Source organism: Anguilla anguilla, chromosome 1 (genome assembly GCF_013347855.1).
Source record: "Anguilla anguilla isolate fAngAng1 chromosome 1, fAngAng1.pri, whole genome shotgun sequence".
NCBI lineage: Eukaryota > Metazoa > Chordata > Actinopteri > Anguilliformes > Anguillidae > Anguilla > Anguilla anguilla.
Window position 1 is genome coordinate 59,957,366 of NC_049201.1, and position 22,593 is coordinate 59,979,958.

A 22,593-nucleotide genomic window follows, 5' to 3' on the forward strand; every position below is an offset into this window, starting at 1 on the left:
AAAACGAAACAAAAAAACTCCTTGGTTGCTTTAGCAGTATGTTCGGGGTCATTGTCCTGCTTCAATGTGAACTACCCATTCGGCTTAATCTGAGCAGATGTTTCTGTACACTTCAGAATTCATCCTGCTGCTGCCATTAGCAGTCACATCATCAATAAAGGTACATGCCATGTCATAACTCTACCTCCACCATGTTTCAAAGATGACGGGGGAGCATGGGCGATTCCTGCACTGTGGCTATGATCATAGATTACACCGCCCCTTGCATGTTGACTGACAGGCTGAGTCGTCATGAAATAGATAGGTGTTGAAATAAATAGGACTTGAAATAAATACGCATAAAAATAAATATGCATAAAAAATAAGCAAGGAAATTAACAAAATAGCCAATTTGCAAAGTGTCGAAATAAGAACATCATGAAATAATAAACCTACATAAATCAAAAGGTCAGTGCTAAAAATATATCATATAGAAGTGAGACATACAAAACTTTATATAATATATAATGAATAGTATATAATAATTTCTAAAAAGATACATTCAGATCCAACTGATAAGTATAGTAATAATAAACACAGTTTTTATAATATTAATAATGAATTTCAATCAGTTATTAACAAATAGTTTTTAATGGAGTTTTTAATCAATTTTGAACAAATTTCAGTTTGACCTTTAAATCATCACAAACCACACAGGTGTTATACGTTTTTCCATGAGACAAGGTTGTAATTTCCTTATGCATCAAGTTCAGGTAACACGCAGCATAGACAAAGCCAGAAAACCATTCTCACTATCAAAGATGATGATGATGATGATTATTATTATTATTATTATTATTATTATTATTAGGATAGGAAGAAGAATAGGAAGAACAACACCACTGAATATTGATGTCAGCTTTTTATTTGGTGTATTGATCTCAGATTACTGACATGCATTCATGAAAACTTTTCCATCTGAGAATCATAATGGAGAATGCCCAGCATCAAGGGAACCCAAAACTTCTGCACTGCAGGACCATTCAGGAGGTCACTGTTGGACTTCAGGGCTATAGCCAGTGACAGACAGGTCTGGCCAACACTACCTGGGCAGCATCTCCTCCAAGTCAGCAATGACATAAGACACAACAGCCCACACAGCTGAACACAGGCTCATCTCCTCCGGGTCCTGGACAGTGATGGTGTCCCCATGAGTGTGGTGGAACCAGAAGTATTTACTGTTGTCATTGAGCAAGCTGGCACCTATAGGGACCGGACATACACACAACATTCAGAGAGGTAAATACATGTGTGTGTGTGTGTGTGTGTGTGTATTATTTATGAACTTCGTCTTTTTATGTTTCCTTCTGAATATATAGACCATACCTCATCGAATTCAATTATCTTGTGTGAAATACAGGGAACAGGGACAAGCAAATGGAAATAAGTCAGAATTCTACAATGACCATTAGCAGACATATTTCTATACAATGTAGTGAACTGTCTTTCTCTGGATCCCTGGAGTATAAAAGAGGACAGATGGGTTTGGAACCATATAGCTGCACATCTGGTTGGTGTTAGGGCAGTGCGTTATCTGCTGCTTTCAGAGCAAAACGGCATGTCTTTAAATTTCCACCAGCATATTTCTGGTGAAAACAAAAGCATTGTTTGAATTGTTGGTCCTTGACCTCTGTAGGAATGGCCCGGGGTGGTGGATCCTGCATGCCTGACATATTAAACTTACTCCCTATATATTCTGCAGTTCTGGTTTAGTACCATCCCAAGGTGTACGTTGAAGGACATAGCCATGCTACCTGTTCTTTCTGTGTCATTATGATATTGCTAAGTCCATGCCTCATAAAACAGAGGCCATAACTTGAATAATGTATTCAATCATGTGACAACCGTTTTACTGAAGTTTCCATTGGTGCAAAAATTTGACAATCAAAATCCATGCTCCCAAATCTCGAACATCTCGAACACCTACTCATCCAACTTAATCAAATGTACAATTTGTCACTTTTAATAATTAATATTAATCATTTGAACAGCTCTGAACATGCTCAGATGTAAAAATGGATATGAATACAATATCTTAAATGTATCTTAAATGTAACATTTGGATGTTGATCAAGGCAACTATTAAGAAGATAAATGATGTTGTAATTTATTATGATAAATGGATATAGTCTGAACATTCGAGGAAACAGTATGAAATATGGATTTCCTTCAGCCTCCACTCGATCAAAGGATTACGTCATTTCAGGATGACTGCCTGTTCTCTTCCCTATTCTAGTGGAATCTGTCCATTCAGACAGGGACGATGATATTCTTTCTACTTATAAGCATATTTTCATGTCTCATCAGCAGTTTCACTTCTCAGACGTTTCATCAGAACAAGAAAGGACTTTCATGACTATAGCTCGAATGAACAGGAAACCAGACAATGGAAAAAAAAGAAACAAACTACTCTTGGCATCAGCACTGTCTGATGCATTGCCACGGTGACTTCATTTTGTCATCTGAGCCTTTTAATACCACAGATGCACATGTGCTAGCCATTCTGATGTAGGGAATCTACACATGCAAATACTGAACAGAATGTAAGGGAACAGAAAATGTGTTATAATGCTTACAATCTGTGCTTCGTTGTCCAGTGGAACTTTCCATGAGTCTTGCCATGCGTAGGCGCATTAGTCATTTTGTACGTGGTACGGTCACAAAATAACCCAATCCAGCAATAATAAGGACTGTGCCCTGGTATGTACTACCGTGTGTAACATCTGAATGTATCATATGCACAGCTGTGTGATACGGTGGCCAGAGAACTGGGCATCCAACCAAATCAGGTTTTAATTTCAGGTTTTAATTTAGCATTTCTGTTGTATCCTTGATGAGGATGTTTAACTTGAATTAATTGCTTCAATGACTGCATTCAGTGGTATGAATGGAAAATATGTGAAGTATGAGTTAAATTGTCCTTATAAAGGGTGTCCACATAAAAAATATATAAATACTTTTTCAACTGTGTTTAAAAAAAAACGAAGGGAATTTATATATTGCTGCTGCAGTTAATATACTGTATGTACAGTTTTTATTTTTTTTGCCAAAGAAAACACCTTCTAACCAACACTGATGCAATCTGAGCTTCTGCTAATGTGTCAGCTTGCATCTCAGTGGTTCATGACAGCCTGGAAAATCATTGGATCAGGGGAAAAAGTTCTCAAAGTCCTCCACTTAAACTGGACAGATGGAACATTAATGAAACCCATGACATGGTACAATGACATCCTGAGAGGAAGCCTTAGTCAGAGCTATGGCAAAGATTATTATAGAAGGAAACAAAAAGAAGCAATTTATATAGTGAGAAGGCAGAGGAACTCCTTTCCATGTAAAAGATGATGTTAACAAAGCACTTTTTTAACAGATTCAGAGACTCACCTGGCACCCCTCCATCCATCCACATCTGGATATCTGTGCCTTCCGCAGAACCCTCCAGCTTCGTGGCATTTATGGGCTTCAGCAGCTTCATCACCTCTCCCATAATTTTCTGGGCCTGTGCCGTTCCCGAGAACTGTATCCCCCGAGGTCTGAAGGTTCCCAGGTCTGACTCCATCACCAGGTTAATGTTGGAGATGTTTTCCTGCAAGTGGGGGGACCAGGAGGTTAGCAGTGTGGCAGACATACAGTGAGCTCCATGATGTTTGGGGCAAAGACATATTTTTCTTGATTTCGATCTGTACTCCACATTTATTAATTTGTAATCAAACAATTCACTAGTGGTTAAAATGCAGATTCTCCGCTTATGTTAAAGAGTAATTTAATAAATTTTGGTTTCACCATGTAGAAATGACATCACTTTTTATACACAGTCCCCCCATTTTAGGGCAACATAATGTTAGGGACAAATAGCATTTTCATGAAATCAAAGTGTATAATTTACTCATAAATAAAAGCACTTTAACCACATGTGAATTATAAATGGTACATAACCAAATCAATAAAAAAATGTGTCTTTGTCCCAAACATTATGGAGCTCACTGCATGTCCAGTGCGTGGACATCTGCACACAAGAGACTTCTGCATTGCCACTTAATACCCTAAATACACAACATGACATGTATAGAGTATGCTTCATTGGAATGAGGCTTTCAAATGGCTAAATGTGAGCAGCCCCGTTAGTACTCTGTGACATATGGAGAGGTTAGCCTGCCTTGTGACGCTGGTAGTACTGGAGTGCTCCCACACCCCCTGGCTCCTCCGCAGACCATAGCACTGCCCGCACAGTCCTCTTTGGACGAAGCCCTAGGGAACAGTCAAGTACATGTGGGCGAGCAATATCTGAATCATCATGAATCAGCAATATACATTTTATTTCTCTATTGTGTTTTTCAAGTAATCTTCATACTCTCAGACTGATATTTCCAAAGTTTAAACCAGCTTTTCTGATGATACAGTCATAGAATATGAGATTTCAGAGAATTCCTTTTAATGGTTAGTACGAGGAGTACTCTATATATATATATATTGCAGCAGAATGCTCAGCACACTTTACATTAAATTTTACACATAACAATTAGCAGATGCTTTTATTCAAAACAGTCTACAGATATACCTCTAGGGGGCCAGAGCAGAGAACAGACTGAGACTGCAAAGATGGATGTCTTTGGGATGAGTTGGCAAGGCGACAAGAGATGGTGGAGTTGAGGGGCCTTTGAGGAAAGTTTGATAATACTTCAGAAGGGGTGGAGAGGGAGGGCTTTACTCAGTCAAGTAAACTGGATTAGGCTATAATTAGACGGGTGGATTTAAAGAGCCAGATGGGAAATTTGGACAGATCCTGGGAGAAAACCCCTTTGCAATAAGGATTATGGAATATTCTGGGTCCTGGTCACTGTGATCACAGTATCTTCAGAGACCACAGGATCTTCAGAAATTTAATCAAAAAAGCACAACATGAGAGTGGTGGGTGTCTTTTTAACACAGTAAACTCACATGGCACATGACAGCAGAAATGAAAACATAGATGGCTCACTATACTAGATTTTGCTCACTAATAATGTATTTATTTTATAGGCAGATGACTTATAGAGCACAACTGAATTGACTAACATTTTAAATGTATCCATTTAAATGATGACTGAATAATTTACCAAAGTGGTCTTAGGCTGAATATCTCAGCACACATTACACTTCTTTCAATGTTTAATGGATAAGGCAGAAGAAAAAATGTGCCTGTCACGGAACCCTAGCTCTTACCGAGAGAAGCATCACAGCGTACACCTCCCACACAAACCCGTCCTCCCACTCTCCCACAGAAAGGATGTCGCTTTTGTTCAGATATCAGCCCCAAGGCTTCTGTTTCAAGTCTACAATAATGTGGGCAACATGCTTCTCACAGATAAAGGGACAAAAACAAGAACAAATGTGCCTGTTTCCCTGTCATCCTTCAGGGAATCTAGGAATGGAATCCTTTCAATTAATGACAGTGTCTGACACATATGTATCTCAAATTTTCCACTTTCAAATATAACAAACTTGTCATTCCCAGTCTGTGTGTGTGTGTGTGTGCATGTGTGTGTGTAGAGGGGTCAGGGGTTTAACATTCATATTATGAGTTAATGGGGCTAAAGGACAGTGCTTCTGTCCTTATTTACAATGCTTCTAGCTCCTATTGCGCAAGGCACTATGAGATGAAAAACCATACACTTCCCGTAAACTTCCTTATTTTTGTTACTTACTGGTAAAATAATGTTTTAGGAACTTTTATTTCTCAGTCTGGCACCTACCCTAAACTTTTTGTGTACTCTGAAGTCTGGCTCAAGAGTTGTTTTCTCTGCCATTCAGATCAAAGTCAACCTGAGTTGACTGAACAGGAATGAATAGGAAATGTACAGCTCATCGAACCACATCAGCCCTGTTCATGCATCAACCCACATCAATCTTCCACATTTATCCAAATCCTTGGCTCGAGAGAGAAAAATAAACAGATAGGGCAGGGAAATTAAGGGATCACCAGACAGGAGGCTGCCAGTACTGCATAAATAGTCAGACAATTTCACCCTGAAAACAAAACTGTCTCCAGTCGGTTGTCACATGCTTCCTATTTTCCCCAACTTCATTGGGGAAAGGAAACACTTGATTAAGTCCAGTGCAACAGTACGGCTCCAATTAGCTTCAAGAATATAAGCTGGAGGTTTGTGTACTGGAGCAGTGCATGACAATATGAATGACCCTCTGAAATATGGTAAAAAAAATAAACAGCAAAAAAAGCACTACAGTCACAAATAGAATAACAAAAAAAATTATAATTAAATTAAATTAAAGGCACCACATCAAAATCTGTTTTCAGTTCACCTTGCAGATTCCTTAGAAACTTTCTGGACTACAATATAAAGAATAATCTGTACTACAGTATACCAAAGTATAAGGAGAGATATGAACACATTGGAAATAGAGGTCATCCAAAGACTGAAAGGTTTATAAATTTGAAAATGATGTTACAATTAAATTTAGAAAAATAAATAAAATAAATAAAAACAATACTCAAACCAGTAGTGATCAGTATCTTCACTGGTTTTTTGAATGTTACTGTATCTTTGGCCTATACAAAAAAATGCAGTTGGCTGGCTGCATGTTTCAAACTAGCCACTCCAAATCTACAAATGGTATTACAGAAACAGAATGATTCTTGAAAATATAGGGACCATACATCCATTCATGAAACAATAAAAATACAGTATTTAGATGTGGGGGGAAAAAACAGAATTATGAATTCACAGCTCCAAATCTACAAGTGTTTTTTTTTCTGTCGTGAGTTGGACAAGTTACATACGAAAAGGATCAAAGGTCCAAGCAATCAGTATGCCATTGAACTAGTCCATGGCAGTCCTGTGGGCTAAAAAATAAACACAGGAGTTCCTGTCTGTTGCATTCTAATGACATGCCGATTTCACTCACCCAGATCCTTCAGCAGAGATAGTGCTTCCCAGGAGATTGCAACACCTCCTCCATCATCCATGGCTCCTTGACCCACGTCCCAGCTGTCCAGGTGTCCACTGATCAGAACCACCTGAGCAGTGGTTGAGAGCACTGGTGAGATCATACTCAGTACCACAATTATCCACCTTTTACCTACAGAAAAAAATCATTTTTTACCAAAAGAAAAATCATTACCTTCCACGTGGTTACATCAATTACTTTTTATCTATTTGCTGACCAGATAATATCCTTTCTAGCTGTCCATGTTGCAGGCCTTAAAGGCTGACAACCATGTTCTAAATTGAAATGATTCAAACAAAACACTTTTACATTGGTTATGTTCAAATATCTCCTGTAAATCAATCTTCAAATAAGCTCTAGATTTAATTAGAAATTAGAAATGAGTGACACGCATGAAATGCGCAGAGCAAGTTCGGTGAGGAAACTCTTGCTGCAGCCGACCATTGGTTATCCTTAGCAACCAATCAAATACACACATCACTAATGGAGCACCCTTTTTAAACCAAGAGTCAGACCTCTCCTATGCTGCCTACTGCCTGTGCTGCTCATTGTATGCTCTGCTGCTCAAACAATTGCCTTCACTCTAAGAGTTGCTGCTTACCCTCCACCACCCTGGCTTCCACCTGTTGCTTTGATCTGCTTCTGTGTACTAGGCGGGTCTTGGTATACTGTATCTCCTGATTAGTAGGGGAAGCGTATTGTGTTCTCTTGATAGGCTAGTGCATGCTGCTGCGTGCACAAGCACTTTTTGCAGATCAATTCAGCACCAAACCTAAATAACTGTTTTGCATATTCATTAAAATCTTTAAATACGTGATATGTCCTGACGGAAATGATGATTTTGCTAGTGCAGTTCAGACCTTCTGCATGGGGGCCAGAAATATGCCGCCCCCTGCTTTTCCCACATGAGAAATTTTTTTTATCGCTTAAAGCTATTAACTAAGGTACACTTTTCAGAAGTTGCACATGGGCCTCATCTTTCTAAAACACAGCAACCTCGTGGGGACATGGGTCGTCCTACAGTGACACACTCAGCTGTGATCCTCTGTACTCTCACCTAACTGTGAGGAACATTGTGTCCATGTCCAGAGCTTGTCTCCACCCTGCCCCCACCTCTCCTTTCTCTTGAAGTGAGTGCCCTCCCGGTCAGGACTGTTTGCTGTACAAGGTGTTTTTTCACATGCTGTGGCAGCACAACCCCACCGCCGCAAGACTGCACGTCTCTCCTACTTCTCTAGAAGCCTCACTTTTTAGAGCCTAAAACATGCATAAGCTGGCATATTTTTGCAGTGTCCTCAAATTTGCAAAAAGAAAAACAAGTTGTGCAGCCAGTTATGTTAGCTTTCAAAAATTTATTTGAAAAATTACATTTAAATATACTTTACTGCCAGAATGGCTGCTGGTCATTTTTATGGGATAATTATAAGAATGCTTTTCCCTTACAATAAAGTGACACAGGAATTGTTCCTTTAAAGATCCAGCAGTTTGAATTAATCTAAAAGTAAATGTGGAAGACAACCTGCAATAAAAATAGAACATTTAAAAGGTCACTGATTGCCTCCTCCATGAAGCAACCAGCACCAGTTCTTGATAAAGTGACGTAGTTTTTGACATAGGCTAATGTAATTTTGAAACTGGGCTTTCAAATAATAAATTAGCTAGTTAGCTAATTGTGCTAATTTCAAACATCAAATACCTCTGGAGGCTGAATTTTTTGTGTGGGAAAAACATTGGATGCAAAGGATTTGAACCAAGTACTAAATATGACAATTCCATTTAAGATGATGTTGAATTGGGCCAATTACTTTTGTTCTGCTAAAATGGGGTATAAAAGGGTTATAATTCATACATGGATCCCTGGATATGGACGTAAATATGGATGTAAACCCTTTAATTAAAGCTGATAGTTGGCACTTTTCATATTCTCATATTCATTGCCTCCTTTGAAACCCAATGAGTGTATGGTTATATTAGGACTTAAAATAGAATAGCTAATTCTACACTTTATTCCTGTTCCTGATTCCCAATTGTTTTGATGTGATAGAGCTCAATAAAAGCAGGAACTACAAATGTTGGTATGTTTTCCTGCTAGCATTAGCCTTAGCATACATTTAAATTATAATACTACCAAAGTGTATGTTAAAAAATAAATCAGTGTTATTATATAGGACAGCCTAGAGAAACAGGAAGAAGGGGGGAGTGAGAGAGAGGGAGGGATGTGCAACAAAGGCCACGTGGCCAGATTTGAACCGCCAATATTCCAGCTCCCGATGAGCAAGTGGATGGACCGCTACAAGCTACACCACAGGACATACCCTTTGAGGCCCACATATACCGGACACAAATTTTCTACATTTAAGAATAAAACCAAAAAGGCCTGATATAAATCTTCCCTTGTTCACCAACACAGACTGTAGACTGTGCCTGCTGTACCTTCAGATAAAAGTGGTGGAAAATAGCTTGGTTCATTTGGCAGGCTGACTGCCTCGTAGCAGCAGGGCCCTTTCATGTGGAGCGACCCTCAATATAAACAAATGCTCAAGAGCAAAGCGTAAAGGAATTCAATCTCTCATGTAGGATTCAGTGATGTGGAGAACTGGCAGCTCAACAAAAACAGCTAAATGCTGTCCGAGTAGATAAACCTGTTGTGTTCAGAAATGTCCCCAGAGTAGACTGCTGTGTTTTCAACCATTCAAACCCACGCTTCCACTGGCTCTGTTACTGACATGGTTTTTAAGCCTGGCTTATTATCTGTGTCTGATTAATGTCACAGACAATTCGGTCTGACAGAATTATGCGATTCAAAAGATCCTTAATACTATGAGCAAGATAGCGAAACACTGGAAAAGGAGGAGGAAAAAAAGTTCTTATTATATGAGTGCAATACCAATAAAAAAAATAATATCCACAGAAAGCAAAGAAAGAAATCAAAAGGCATCATATATCTGGTCTCAAAATCTTGTATCGCTGATGGTGTATTTTTAAAAACATTGATGCTCACAATGGAAAGAGCATTGTGCATCACTAGGAAAAGGAACTGTACTGTGCCACTCTTGAATGTTCACAGTTGTTATTCTGTCATCCGTAGTGCTCTTTAATATGTCTAAAATAAGTGCAGCAAAATAATAATGCTAATCATAAAAAATAGTAACACTAATGAGAATGAGAGGTCTTGCCATTTGCTTAATATGATAGCAGGGGTTAACCTAGTGATGTCTTCACACACACACACACACACACACACACACACGCACATGCACGTATGCGCACACGCAGGAAATGAGGTCATGGGTCTGGGCTCCTGTTTTAGTCCTGTTTCCTGTCCCATGAAAATCAGAGATGACTGTGCCACAGATGACTAAAGTAGCTGATTCATATGGTCTTGTGCTTCTCATTTATGTGTTCCAAAGGTTCTTTCTGAGCACATCTAAAATTGTGAGAAGCGGTACAGAAATTAGAAATTAAAGGCTGAGATAGGCTCTGGTTAATTTTATCGGTACAGTATGTACTTTTTGCATTCAATGGTGCTCCATCTGAGTTTCATTATATACAACTTATGATAGGACGGAGTGTAGCACAGTGGGTAGGGAACTGGGCTTGTAACCGAAAGGTCGCAGGTTCGATTCCCGGGTAAGGACACGCCTTTGTACCCTTGAGCAAGGTACTTAACCTGCATTGCTTCAGTATATATCCAGCTGTATAAATGGACAAAATGTAAAATGCTATGTAAAAGTTGTGTAAGTCGCTCTGGATAAGAGCGTCTGCTAAATGCCTGTAATGTAATGTAATGATATTCATTATCTCAACTGAGAGCAATGATTTCTAATTAGAAAGAATGCAAGAAAATTTCATAAAAGATGAATTAATAAAGCGTTTTATTTTAAGAAAAAAGTGGAATAAAAGACACGGGCCTGAATAGCTTGGTCAGTAAAGGCACTCATTGCCTAGATAGCACTCGTATGAATATGGGCTATGCCATTGGATTTTGTGGCACACAGCTGGCTTCATCCCACTGGGGTACAGTGAGCTTATGTTGGACAGGGTTCTTAGAGTTATTGCTGCATTTTCTTCAACTAGCTACTTGCCAGGTGCAAATTGGTTGTCATCAGTGACAGATGCACCTTTCCTCTAATCAGTGATTGCTTCTTTGTAACATGCGGCATGGCTCGTAATGGGGAAAACAGTAACTGGCTCACAGAGTCAGAGAACCCACATTACTACAATGCTTCTTCTGTGAGTGCCAGAGGTGATGCTCGATCATTGCCCAATAGGGGATACAAAATAGTCCAAAAGAGAAATAAAACTGCCAAAAAGTATGATGTGCATTCTGTAAGGTTCACTTTCAGGATATAATTTCAGAGGATTAGTATGACTGCTCATTACAGTCGATGGTGTCTTCCACACTACATTCACTGTCACAAAATTCGACATTCCCATTGATACCTTCTGGTATGTCACTCCCGATTTTGTATTATTTAGCCTATTAGAGTGGAAAATTCAGTACCCATGGACCACTCCTGTAGTATTATGAGCTACATGACAATGAAATGGACACACAATGTAACAAATGGGGAATTATTAAATTAACAATCTTAGAAAGACTTTGGATTGTATTGTGCCCACAAAATACACTAGGCAAAACACTGCCTGAACTCCACCAATGGACGTAGACAAATACAGAGGGGAGGCGATAGGCAGATCAGTGAGGAGTAGTCTTGAGTGTGGTATCTGTCAGGTCAGTGAAAACAACTAGAAGTCTGTGGGTTTTGTTTGAAGGTTATACAATCCAATATCCTACTACATACTCCATAGGGACAACCCTGTAATAGATGACTGATAACTGAACTAATCAATTGCCAGTTAACTGGCACAGACAACTGTGTCAGAAATATGCATACATTTTAAATACTATGTACTACACAACTCTCAGAGTTTTGAGCTATGCCAGCAAACAAGGATTGCCTTCATTGCCTTTTCATGACATACCAAAACAAAAATGAAGCAAACCTTAACCAACCACACCATGGCAACTATACATAAACATACATACTTGCAATAAAACAGCTGAAATCCTTATATGGGAATTCTTTGAATCTACCAATTCATCATTAAGAGGCTGGCCCTAATCTCACACAACTCAACCGAGGAAAAACATGTCATACAAATTCATGTGTGCCAAAATACACAAACCAACCTTGAGAGGCCACCAACCGCTGAGTAAAAATATAAATGTACTGCTTGCATCTGAGCATGCCTCTGTGTTCACTGCGTGTGATATTTCGTGTGTGCTTACGCACTGTGTGCATGCTTGTGTGGGAGAAAGTGTTATCACACATATGGAAATGTGTCTCCGTGCGGGCAGAAATATCTGACAACCTGAGGACATCCCACACACACATATTGGCACATAACTGTATGGTGACGCAAAGCCTCTATTTCTTGCCATTGTAGTCTGCTGTATTCTGTCAGAGGGCAGGAGCGGGCAGATGCCCGTCCGTATTACATCACAGCACAGTCCCGCTTACTCGCAGGAAGCGTTTAAGAGAGGAAACGGCCATTCTGTTACATGATGCTACGACTGCCGGCCTGAAACAAGAAAAATAAAATTTCTCAAATAAATTGTGGTACAATTCAACCCTCATCTAAACGGACTGCTCCAACGCTCGAGTAAAGCCAATAAAGCTGTGTACACACACGGTGATGACAACACTGTGTGCAACGCATAGGATGCACTTGTAAATGTATACCTTTTGTTGAGAACATTAGGGACCTTCTTTAAAAATATGAAACCAAAATATAAACAGCAGCTACAGTTTAGTATGGGAATTTTAGGACATACTTTCTATGAATGCTCCTTTGTGAGCACTGCATAGCATTCATAAACACTACATAAACATTCATAAATGTTTATGTCAATAACCACAAACCGGCATATACTCAGTTCTAATATCACTTGCTACATCAGTAGTGACATAGCACACCTAATTGCAGCTATTGACATAAGAATTTGTGAGCTTCGATTCAGGGGTTATGAAGGTACAATGTATCGGTCATACAGGAGTTATACAGCTATTATGAAGAATCCTTCACAGAAAGTGTTTATATTATTTATTTATAATATCACCATTTAAAAATAACTGGCATATAAATACCAAAAGTAATCAACCATGTTCAATGTCACTTCCCTTTGCAATCCATTCGTACGTACAGTACAGGAAATGTATTTAGAACAAAAGCTGTGCTCAAACTCACATGTAGATAGTTCCTATCCTTGCTTTTTCAGGAGTTTTTATTATTAAGGGTGAACAAGTCTTTGGTAAAATGACACAGTAAGACTAATTATTGCATTTTATATTCATTCCATGAATAACTAGTTCAACTTTAGGACATTGCCTTGGTGTGAAGATTTGAAAGGTTGGTACAACTGATATTATAATCTTATTCAATGATATGTTCATTTCAGTTTATCATCTAAATATGCATTATTGATTGTTACTATTTTGTCTCAAACATATGCTGACAGACGTGGTAACATATTAATTTATGTTTTCTGGGAAATTCAGTTTCATGCCAGAGTTTTCCAGAATTTTTTTTCCACACAAACAGAATCTATGAATCCTCCTTCTAAACATCTTAACCTTTGATTAAGTTCAACTCACATCTTTTGAATAGATAAACTAGGTGAATTTAAGATCGGAAATGTTGTATAAGCTAAATAATTCAAGTAAACATGACTGTTCACACTTAAACACAACTAAAACGCAAGTTGCATCAATTCAAAAATAAATCTAAAGTTAAAGGTTAAACCATTTAAGTGATATTAACTTAAAAAAACATAATCGTAGAAACGTTTGATTTGTATTGGGTTAGTACTATAAAATGAAATATTTTCCATTTCTTTCTCAATTTGTTCAAAGCAGCAGGTTTACCAAACATTTTTAAGTGAGCTGAACCTATCGCAATTTTCAGTTTGCTTGCTTGGGTGAAACCCATATATTTCAGCAACATTAACCCAGCTGTGTAAATGAATATAGCCTAAGTAATACTTTGTGCATGCAGAACATTGACTCCAGTCTGTAAAGCAAATACATTCCTATATCGCAAATTCACTTTGACACAAAAATTCTGAGGGTGATGTCAACCCATCTTCTGACATGTGACCTCAGAATGAAAAGGGGAAATGGAAAAAATGAAAATAAAAAAGACAAAGAAGATTTAATCATCCATTTTCCTGATTTAGTACACATCACCATGAGATCAGTGGTGTAAATATTTCCACCGCAGTCTGACGATTCTAACAAAATGTGGCTACATGTCTTTTTTTTATAACTGCATTGACAAAGGAGGACCTATGTGTAAATATGATCAGCACAGCAGCTTTCTAAGAGCAACTGCTTCCAGTGTATTTGAATGCAGTTATTTCTTTTTAGCTGTGAAATGCATTTTCCAAGCAAATAAACTGTTTGTAAAAACAGAATTAAAAAAAATAGATGAATTCAGTAATCAAAGAGCATTCTGGTTAATTCTGGTTGATGCGTTTCTGTTGTAAATATTTTGTTTCCTTTAATGACTTCTTCAGTGTTTACACAAGAGGAGCCTTCTGGTAAAAGACCAGTCTGCCACTCCGAAAACCATCCAGCCGACCAGTCTGACCTTGCTCAAAGGTTGTGATAACCTTGACCTAGCTGTGACATTGAATTTGTATATTTATTTAACATTTTTTTCAACAAGTTACCTCAAAGATTTGCAAGGCCTTAGAAATTACAGTGTTGAATACAATGTCAATATAACTACATATAAACTGCAGCTATCAAAAACGTAAGGTGGGGTGATCAAAGCAATGTTTTCCTGTAATGTCGTCCTGAAGTTTTTCTGCATTTGTGAAAAACAGCCCCTACAAATCTGCAGTAACCTGCAAATCCTCTTGCTGTAGGAATCCCCTGTAATAAGTGGCTAATTTGGTGGCTCTAGTGCATGACTTCTTTTTCCGCACTGCTCTAACCTGTCAAACTCAGCAAATGATGCACCCCCACACACAGCCGACCAACAAAGCCAACTACCTAATTGACTCTCCCGAGGACTGGCCACCCCAACGCCCTTCTTCTGACTTTACTCAGAGAACCAATCAGCTGCTCAAGCTACCAAAAATCAGTATGTGATAAAGCTAAGCAACAACAGATTTTGCACCATACATGCTACCACAGTGTCTTCCTTTGATCCTTGGCCTCACACCATGGCTTGCTATCAAATAATGCCCAGAGGCATTTACTGAAGGTGCGTGGCTGTGATGACCTCCTCATAACCCTCGTTCCTTTTTAAGTCTTCAAAATGTTCTTCAATAATACAGTAATCCCATGAAAGCTCAAATATGATGTAGAACTGTGTGCATTATAGATTGTTTAGTATACTAGTTGGCATATTTCATAATTATTTGACTGTTAGTGCTTCCCTGCCATATATTGAAATACATCATGGACAGGCAGCCCTGTCATTTGACATTGTCACCAACATTATACAGTATATACTACCCCACTAATAATTACCTACATCTCTACCAATAAGTACATATCCTACACTACTACTACATACACCATTATCTGCACCTACATACTCCACAATTACATACCTTTGCAGCGACCAGAACCAACATAACAAACTGTACTATCACTATGTAACAAGCCCTAATGCTACAGCAAAACTGCTGTACTGATGTCTGCCTGTATATCCTAGAAGGCCATTGTGGGTGTAACCTACTCCATTATATGTAGCATTCTGACATCCTGCTATACTATTGAAGAATTTACATTTCCCCATTTACCAGAACAACTCATCCAGGGCAATGCACACACAGTACTATCCATTTATATAGCTGGATATACAGTAGCCTGGAGCTGTTCAGGTTAAGTATCTTTCTCAAGGGTACAACATCAGTGCATTATGGGTTATAAGCCTGGTTCTCTAATGATTACCTTTCACTATTGCTGAAGAAAGCAGAAACTTTTCACAAGTATTCTTTCTTACTTTAATTATTAGAGTGCAGGTTGCCTGTGGTCCAATAGGCCTACCTCTTTTCAAATGACCTTTAGGAGGTCAAGACGGAACAAGAGGGTAATTTTCACTTTTCTTCCATTGAATATCTGACATACTTAGCAATTGAATACGCACAATTGTGGAAACAATGTCACTACCTAGGCTTCATTAATACAATACAGACCCTAATGGCTAACAATTAGCACACCTCTGAAATTGCTGTTGAAGAATTTGAAGTATTCAACATTGTTGGCAACTCTTTTCTAAAATGTAGTAACCATTGAACCCAAAAAGATTAATCTATAATACTGGAGAACATATAAGAAGGTAAAGTACAGTATATTCCCAAATAAGGTTCAGCTGCCAGTTCTGCCATGATGACATTGTCCATACAACAATGTAGAGGGAGATGGGCATCTGCAAAGTTAATGAACTAATGGAGTTGTACATTGATGCCTCAAGTCACTGTCTTGAAGAGCCCAAAGTCATCATTGCACTCTTTATTCTATATTTAATTGGCCTGCTCTGTCCATATGAAGACTTAGTCAATGGTATGTTTTTATTTATAAAGCTATTTTTAAACGTCCCTACTATTCATCCTGATATATGGCAATAAAATGTGAAGGCACTTGTAGGTTACAGTATCTAGACTCTCTTCCTATGGCTGTCCCTAAAGTTTGCACTGAGTTTGGCAAGAAAGCCTTTATGTATTCTGTACCCTCTGACTGACTTCAGAAAGAGTTGCAGTAAAACTTCAGGGGGAACTCACTGAATTTACAGCTATTGTAAAGAGGCTGGAAACAGATTATTTTGGAAATTGCACGTTAGCTGTAATTTGATAGCTTTTTGCACTCAACTGCATTTTCGTGCATTTTGCTTCTCCTTGTTCTTTTTGTATGCTTTGATGTTGTATTGTCTAAAACTTAATATGTTGCCCATTTTGGCCAGGTCCCTCTTGTAAAAGAGGTTTTAATCTCAGTGGGACTAACCTGGTCAAATAAAGGTCAAATAAAATTTGAAATATATGAGTGTCAGGGAACTGTTTTGTGATTACTAGACTGTTTAGTGTGCTTACATGTGCTCCTTGAACATATACCATTGTCACATTACCCATACCTGTTCTGGGTACTTGCTTCCTGTAATCTCTGCTACAGTGTTGAAGGAATCAGCATCTGGCAGGTTCTGAGCACCCATGGTTAGGTGGATCACAATCTTCTGCCCCCTCTCTGCCATCCGGGCCATCAGCTGGGCATCCTCAACCGTGATGCATGCAGTGGGGATCTGAGGCACTCCTTCCTCATAGTCTTGCCACCCAGTGTGGGGGCTGGAGAGGCAGGAAATACATACATATTTAAATGATCGGGTGACAGGACATAACATATTAACCTGGTCTAGGAGGGCCACAAGCTCTAGAACAGGACTGCCAAACCCTGTTCCAGGAGCTCTACTTGTCCGGTAGGTTTTAATTTCAACCTCAATTTGGCACACCTGACTCAACTAATTTGCAGCCCAATGACTTCACTAGCTGTATATATATATATATATATATATATATATATATATATATATATATATATACATATATATCATATATATATTAGACAAGTCAGATGTTGCAAGATTAGCAAGGATATCTACGTTAATTTTAGACAATTAGGCTACTGTTAGTACTGGAATGACTCATCCTAGTTTGTAAGGTCATTGCAGTTGCACAGCCAAATTTAGATGATCACAAACATATATACTTTGCATTGCTGAATATCTAATTACGTTGTGTTCCTGACCTGTTGATGGAGAATGGGGTGACAGAGCGAATGAGGGAAGCAACAGCTCCAACTTTGGCTGCCTCTGCTGCTCCAGAGGACCTGTACTTTACAGTCTCCCCGTAGCTGACGAAGGGCTGGTTGTACACAACAATCCTCCCCTCTGCTTCACTGGCCCGTTGCTTCAGCTCATCAAATGACTTAACCACCAAAACCTCTGCCTTAATGCCTGGAGAGGAGCCAGAATATCACAAACCTGATCAGAACCAAAAAAACCTCATTCATCTGTGGAAATGTTTTTGTGAGTGCGGGCATTAAAGACCCCACATCCCACTCTGACCACCGTAAGGGTAATTCTCAGTGGACTGGCCAGAAATACAATCGGGCTCTTTTATGCATCAAATGACCCCAGTCTAATTTGCTAAATGCATACACGTGGTGAGCTTTCTGTGGGGGCACAATGCTCATTTTCCCATTTTTGTAATACAATATAGCCCATCATGTGTACTTTTTTCAGCTCGTCTTGACCAAGGATATGAATTATTTAGAAGCGCACTGTTCTCTTAAAAGATTATTTGCTGTGTGGTCCAAAGTTTTGGTGTCTCATCAGAGCCTAAATTAGCCAGTCCTCATCATAACATCACACAAGTCCAAACTTCACCTTTCAAGTAAGATCAACATTGAGAAAATTTGTACAAATATTTTACACATTCACTTTGTCAGGTAGTTGACAACTATTGTGGGACCACTCTATGTACAGTGCAGAAACAACACATTTTTAAATACGGACAGAAAGACAAAATATGTCTGAATAATTTAGTCTTCTCAGGGAGTCACCAAGATGGTTTGGTGTCTTTTATGTCAGCTTTTGAATTTGGTCACTCTAGACTGTTTTTTTAAAGGAACAAAATTAACTTTCCAGAGTGGTACATCTCACGGCAACTTCGCTTCAATATTTCTCTTATTTTTTAACTTTCATCTGTCTAGTGTTATTGCCCTAGTCTTAAATGACAAAGTAAAAATGACTTGTTCATGCAGTTATCTATGGTGCTTGCCCAGGCTCTCAGCTACAACTAGATGCCTACATTTACATTTATGCACATTTTTACCTTCTCTAGGAGTGCCAACACTGCTCCCAAGCCCCAGGATGGCTAACGGGTGGTTCCGTGGCCTTAGAATCACCGCACTCTCCTTTCCACGGACCCAGTGTGGGATCTTCACTGGCTCCAGGTGGACATTGTCCAGCCCGTCTTTGGTAAGGGCATTGTACATGTACTCAATGGCGTGCTCAAGATTTCTTGAACCACTGAGCCGGTGGCCAACTGTATCTGTGAATTTGGCCAGCTTCTCATAGCTGCGGTTCCTGGCATCACCATACACAGCCAGGTCAATTATTTTCTGAGCCACCTCTGCATACCCGCTAATTTCTTCCACTGTTGCCTCCCATGACTTCCCCCCAGCATGGTCAGATGCACAGCTATTTGAGGAAAATCCAATCAAGAGGCAGAGAAGACTGAGCACATCCATTTTGCCCTTACGGGTGGCTCATGGGACCTTCAAGCATCAAGCAACAGAAGGTCAGTATCACCAACTGTCTGCAACTCACCTGTGTCATTGTAAAGCAGCAATTGCAACTGAAATAATCAATGCATATCAATAGACCATGAAATATAAGGCAATGTTGAGCTTATAGCATTGCAATAATCATTCTGGAACTACTTTTATGAATTATCATTTTTTTAAATGCCTCCAGAAATAAGTTTTTTATTTTTTTATTTTTTTTTTTTTTACTTTTAGCTGAAATATATTGTTTCTGAAGTGAAACGTTTATGAAACGTCACACAGAACACTAATAGGAAGTCTGTCATCACAATCCACTTAACAGTAAAGAGGCAAGACATAGACTCACCTGCAGTATATGAGAGTAGAAAACTTCCAGTACCTCTGTAGCTTCTGTTGTGAGGGTGAAAGAGCACAAGTCACCAATAACTTGGGATCACAAACACTCTATACAGAAGACACAGCCCATGTGCTTACTTGCAGAGCACTCATAACTATCATAACTTAGTGAACACCACCAGCTATGGGCTGCATAAAACAGGCATCCCATGGGGACGATACACTGTCAACTTTCTATCTAGCATGTTCAAAGTTCACCCGATGTCTCTAACAGAAATGACCACTTATAATGACATCTGCACATTCAGACTGCAGAACCTAGTGAAGTAGTCACACAAAATGGACAAATCCCTGCTTTATGGATTGATAGAAAAAAATGAATGTAATCACACAATGCGCATTTAAAAATCATCGCCTTTACAAACATGCAAAGGAAAATGATGAGAATGGACACATCACAAATCATCCACAGCTGTGCTTCTCAGCAGTGGGTGATTGCCAGTTCCAGTAACACATACCAGGTGATGTTGTGGTGTCTTACTTCCAAATAGTCCCTCGATCTCGCTGGACTGCTCAACTCATTGAATTGGGTCATTCTGACTGCTTGGCTGAACTATCAATACTCCTTCCTGATAAGCTTCTCTGTCAACACAGAATGCCTGACCTTTGTCTATACTCACGCAAGCTCTCTCTTAATCAAACTCCACCAATTTCCAAGTGATTGGTTTGTGTTCACAAACAAGTTCCAGGTTAGAGCATTTAGTCATGAAATTCAAAAGTAAATATTAAAAAGTAAAAAAAGTGAAATAGTTGTGTTTTTATAATAACTGCTTGTTATACTTCTCTTCAGTCTATATGCGTTTTGGAAGTGTCATGGTAGGATGTATATAACAACAGCACAGTTAAAATAACTTTCACTGAAACCTTTTCCTTGTTACATGAAGTGATTTACGTGAACAATATGATTGTCCACGAAATAACCTCCATATTCTATACTGTCAGCATGGGGATTTGTGTAGTTATTTGTCTGTGAGTGCATGTTTGTTATTAACTCATGGCAAGGGGAATAGTGTCAAAAAATGGCAAACATGAACAAACTGCATTAGCAAAATGGTCACAAGTTGAACCACGCTGACAGGGACAAACGTAAAATTAACAGAATAGTTTTTAAACACCCAAAAATGACCACAGAAATAAATCAACAACGCAACAACTGTGACCCAGTCTCATTAAAACAGTACGTCATGAGCTTCATAGAGCAGGTATGTATAGCAGGGCCACTTATGTCCAAGGCTGATGTACAAAGATTCATATTCTTCCATTAGGAGCAATGAGAAAAAGTACTAAGGTCTGATGAGTTGTCTTTTACTCTGTGTGGCATTCAGTTCGGCGGTGAACCAGATTGGTCTTGGCCGGTTGGTGGAGAGTGTACACGCACCTGGGTTGCATTAACTAATCAGCCCAGGTGCTTAAAGGTGTGTTCCTCTCCACAGTTTGGGGCAGAGACCGGGAGCACACACCAAGATTTTATTTACTGAAAAGTTGCCACTCAGTTTTGCTTTCTTTTGTCTTTGTTATTTTAGTCTGTTGCCTTAGTTTGTTGTTTTTGCCTGAAACCCGTGAGGGGGAAGAGTGATGAAAAATTAAGTCAAATGCCAAGACCGTCACAATAACCAGATGTAAACATCATTGAACCTTTATGTGAAGCTCTGGATCACAATGAGGAGTAGACTTCCACCTCCTTCACCTCGCCAAGAACTCAAGGTTTTCCTTCTTGAAGAATGGCCATATTTACCTCTAAATACAGTTCAGAAATTGTAGGACAGTATTCCAAGAAAGACTAAAGTTATCCCAAGGCAAAGGGGGGCTCAACTCCTCATTAATTATTTGACGTTCATATATTTCTAGGCGTTTCCATTATTTTGTCTAACTCCTGTAAACAACAGATTAAGTTAGCACACAAAATGAAGAAAAACATGTGGTTGACTCCACTTGGTATACTATGGTTTAATTTAATATTTATAAGGCAAAACAAACATACATTTGATATATGTTTAAAATAATGTCTGATTATTTATTCCTTTGGCAAGTGCCCTTTGAAAGATGTATGTTTCACATTATTCATTTAGCAGGACATTTACTGAAGCTATTCAGTTCAAGGACCCTGCCTGTCCTCTGAAAGGGCAAAATAGCAGTGTGGGTCCATACTGTCTTTTGCAACCAGGACAAATGTTTAATCAAACAAAGTTCATGGCTGTGGAGTGGTGTGCAAGTTTTCTTTTCATGCACAAAGTGCAGTAACACCATAAGCGAAAACCAAGCTATCCTAATACACTGCACATTGCAGCTTATACTTACCAACATAACACTGCTTGCATAGTCTGCAAATTAGTCTGTGCTTGTACAAGGTCTGTTAGTGTTGACTTTGGAAGCCTTTTTCCTTGAAGCATATACTTAATTTGCCAGTTACTAGCAGTGGAGGCTGGTTGCCTTAATGAGTAAGTTCTGCCTTTGAGAGTGAAGGCCTTTCCCCCACCATTTTTGCTGGCCAAAATCAGACACACACACACGTGTACGGGCATCCACACACACGCAGGGCAAAAAAACGGAAAAAAAACAAAAAACCACCAGTTAAGGGGATCAAGCAATTTATCCAATGTGCACAAGTGAAGAGGAATTGTGCCCAGAATCCAAACTTCCCATCTCCAAAAGAGCACAGTATGACATAGCTGTGTGATTCGGGTGAAAGAATATCTTATTTTATGTTCACTGTTACGCACCACCTGACCAAAACAAATTCCTTGTATGTGTAAACCTACTTGGCAATAAACCCGATTCTGATTCTGATTCTGATTCTGATTCTGAATCACCTGTTCTTGTGTACCAGTTACTCTTAAGGCATTCTATGCAGGATATTTTA

The 22,593-nt window shown here is 39.0% G+C and overlaps 1 protein-coding gene across 2 annotated transcripts; it reads right to left on the reverse strand.

Annotated features, from left to right (window-relative positions):
- Positions 1-702: 702 nt before the first annotated feature.
- Positions 703-20,306, reverse strand: LOC118220257 (carboxypeptidase Q-like). 2 transcript variants are annotated; one of them, XM_035404048.1, is made up of 9 exons: positions 20,192-20,306; positions 19,684-19,727; positions 18,884-19,328; positions 17,796-18,003; positions 17,128-17,335; positions 6,940-7,051; positions 4,193-4,284; positions 3,421-3,622; positions 703-1,242 (listed from the first exon to the last, which is right to left on the reverse strand). In XM_035404048.1, the coding sequence occupies exons 3-9, from the start codon at positions 19,299-19,301 to the stop codon at positions 1,082-1,084; spliced, it is 1,401 nt and encodes a 466-aa protein (XP_035259939.1). In that variant the 5' UTR covers positions 19,302-19,328; positions 19,684-19,727; positions 20,192-20,306; the 3' UTR covers positions 703-1,081. The 2 variants fall into 2 exon arrangements, with proteins under 2 accessions (XP_035259939.1, XP_035259947.1); XM_035404056.1 differs by having other exon boundaries at positions 19,717-19,727; positions 20,192-20,296.
- Positions 20,307-22,593: the final 2,287 nt, after the last annotated feature.

Bases quoted from the DNA above. Each gene is read 5' to 3' on its own strand.
- LOC118220257 (XM_035404048.1), bottom strand. From the start codon at position 19,301: ATGGATGTGCTCAGTCTTCTCTGCCTCTTGATTGGATTTTCCTCAAAT. The intron at 17,336-17,795 runs GTCAGGAACACA...CTGCCTCTCCAG, and splicing joins ACCCCATTCTCCATCAACAG to CCCCCACACTGGGTGGCAAG. The intron at 7,052-17,127 runs GTATGGGTAATG...ACCACTGCTCAG, and splicing joins GAAGCAAGTACCCAGAACAG to GTGGTTCTGATCAGTGGACA.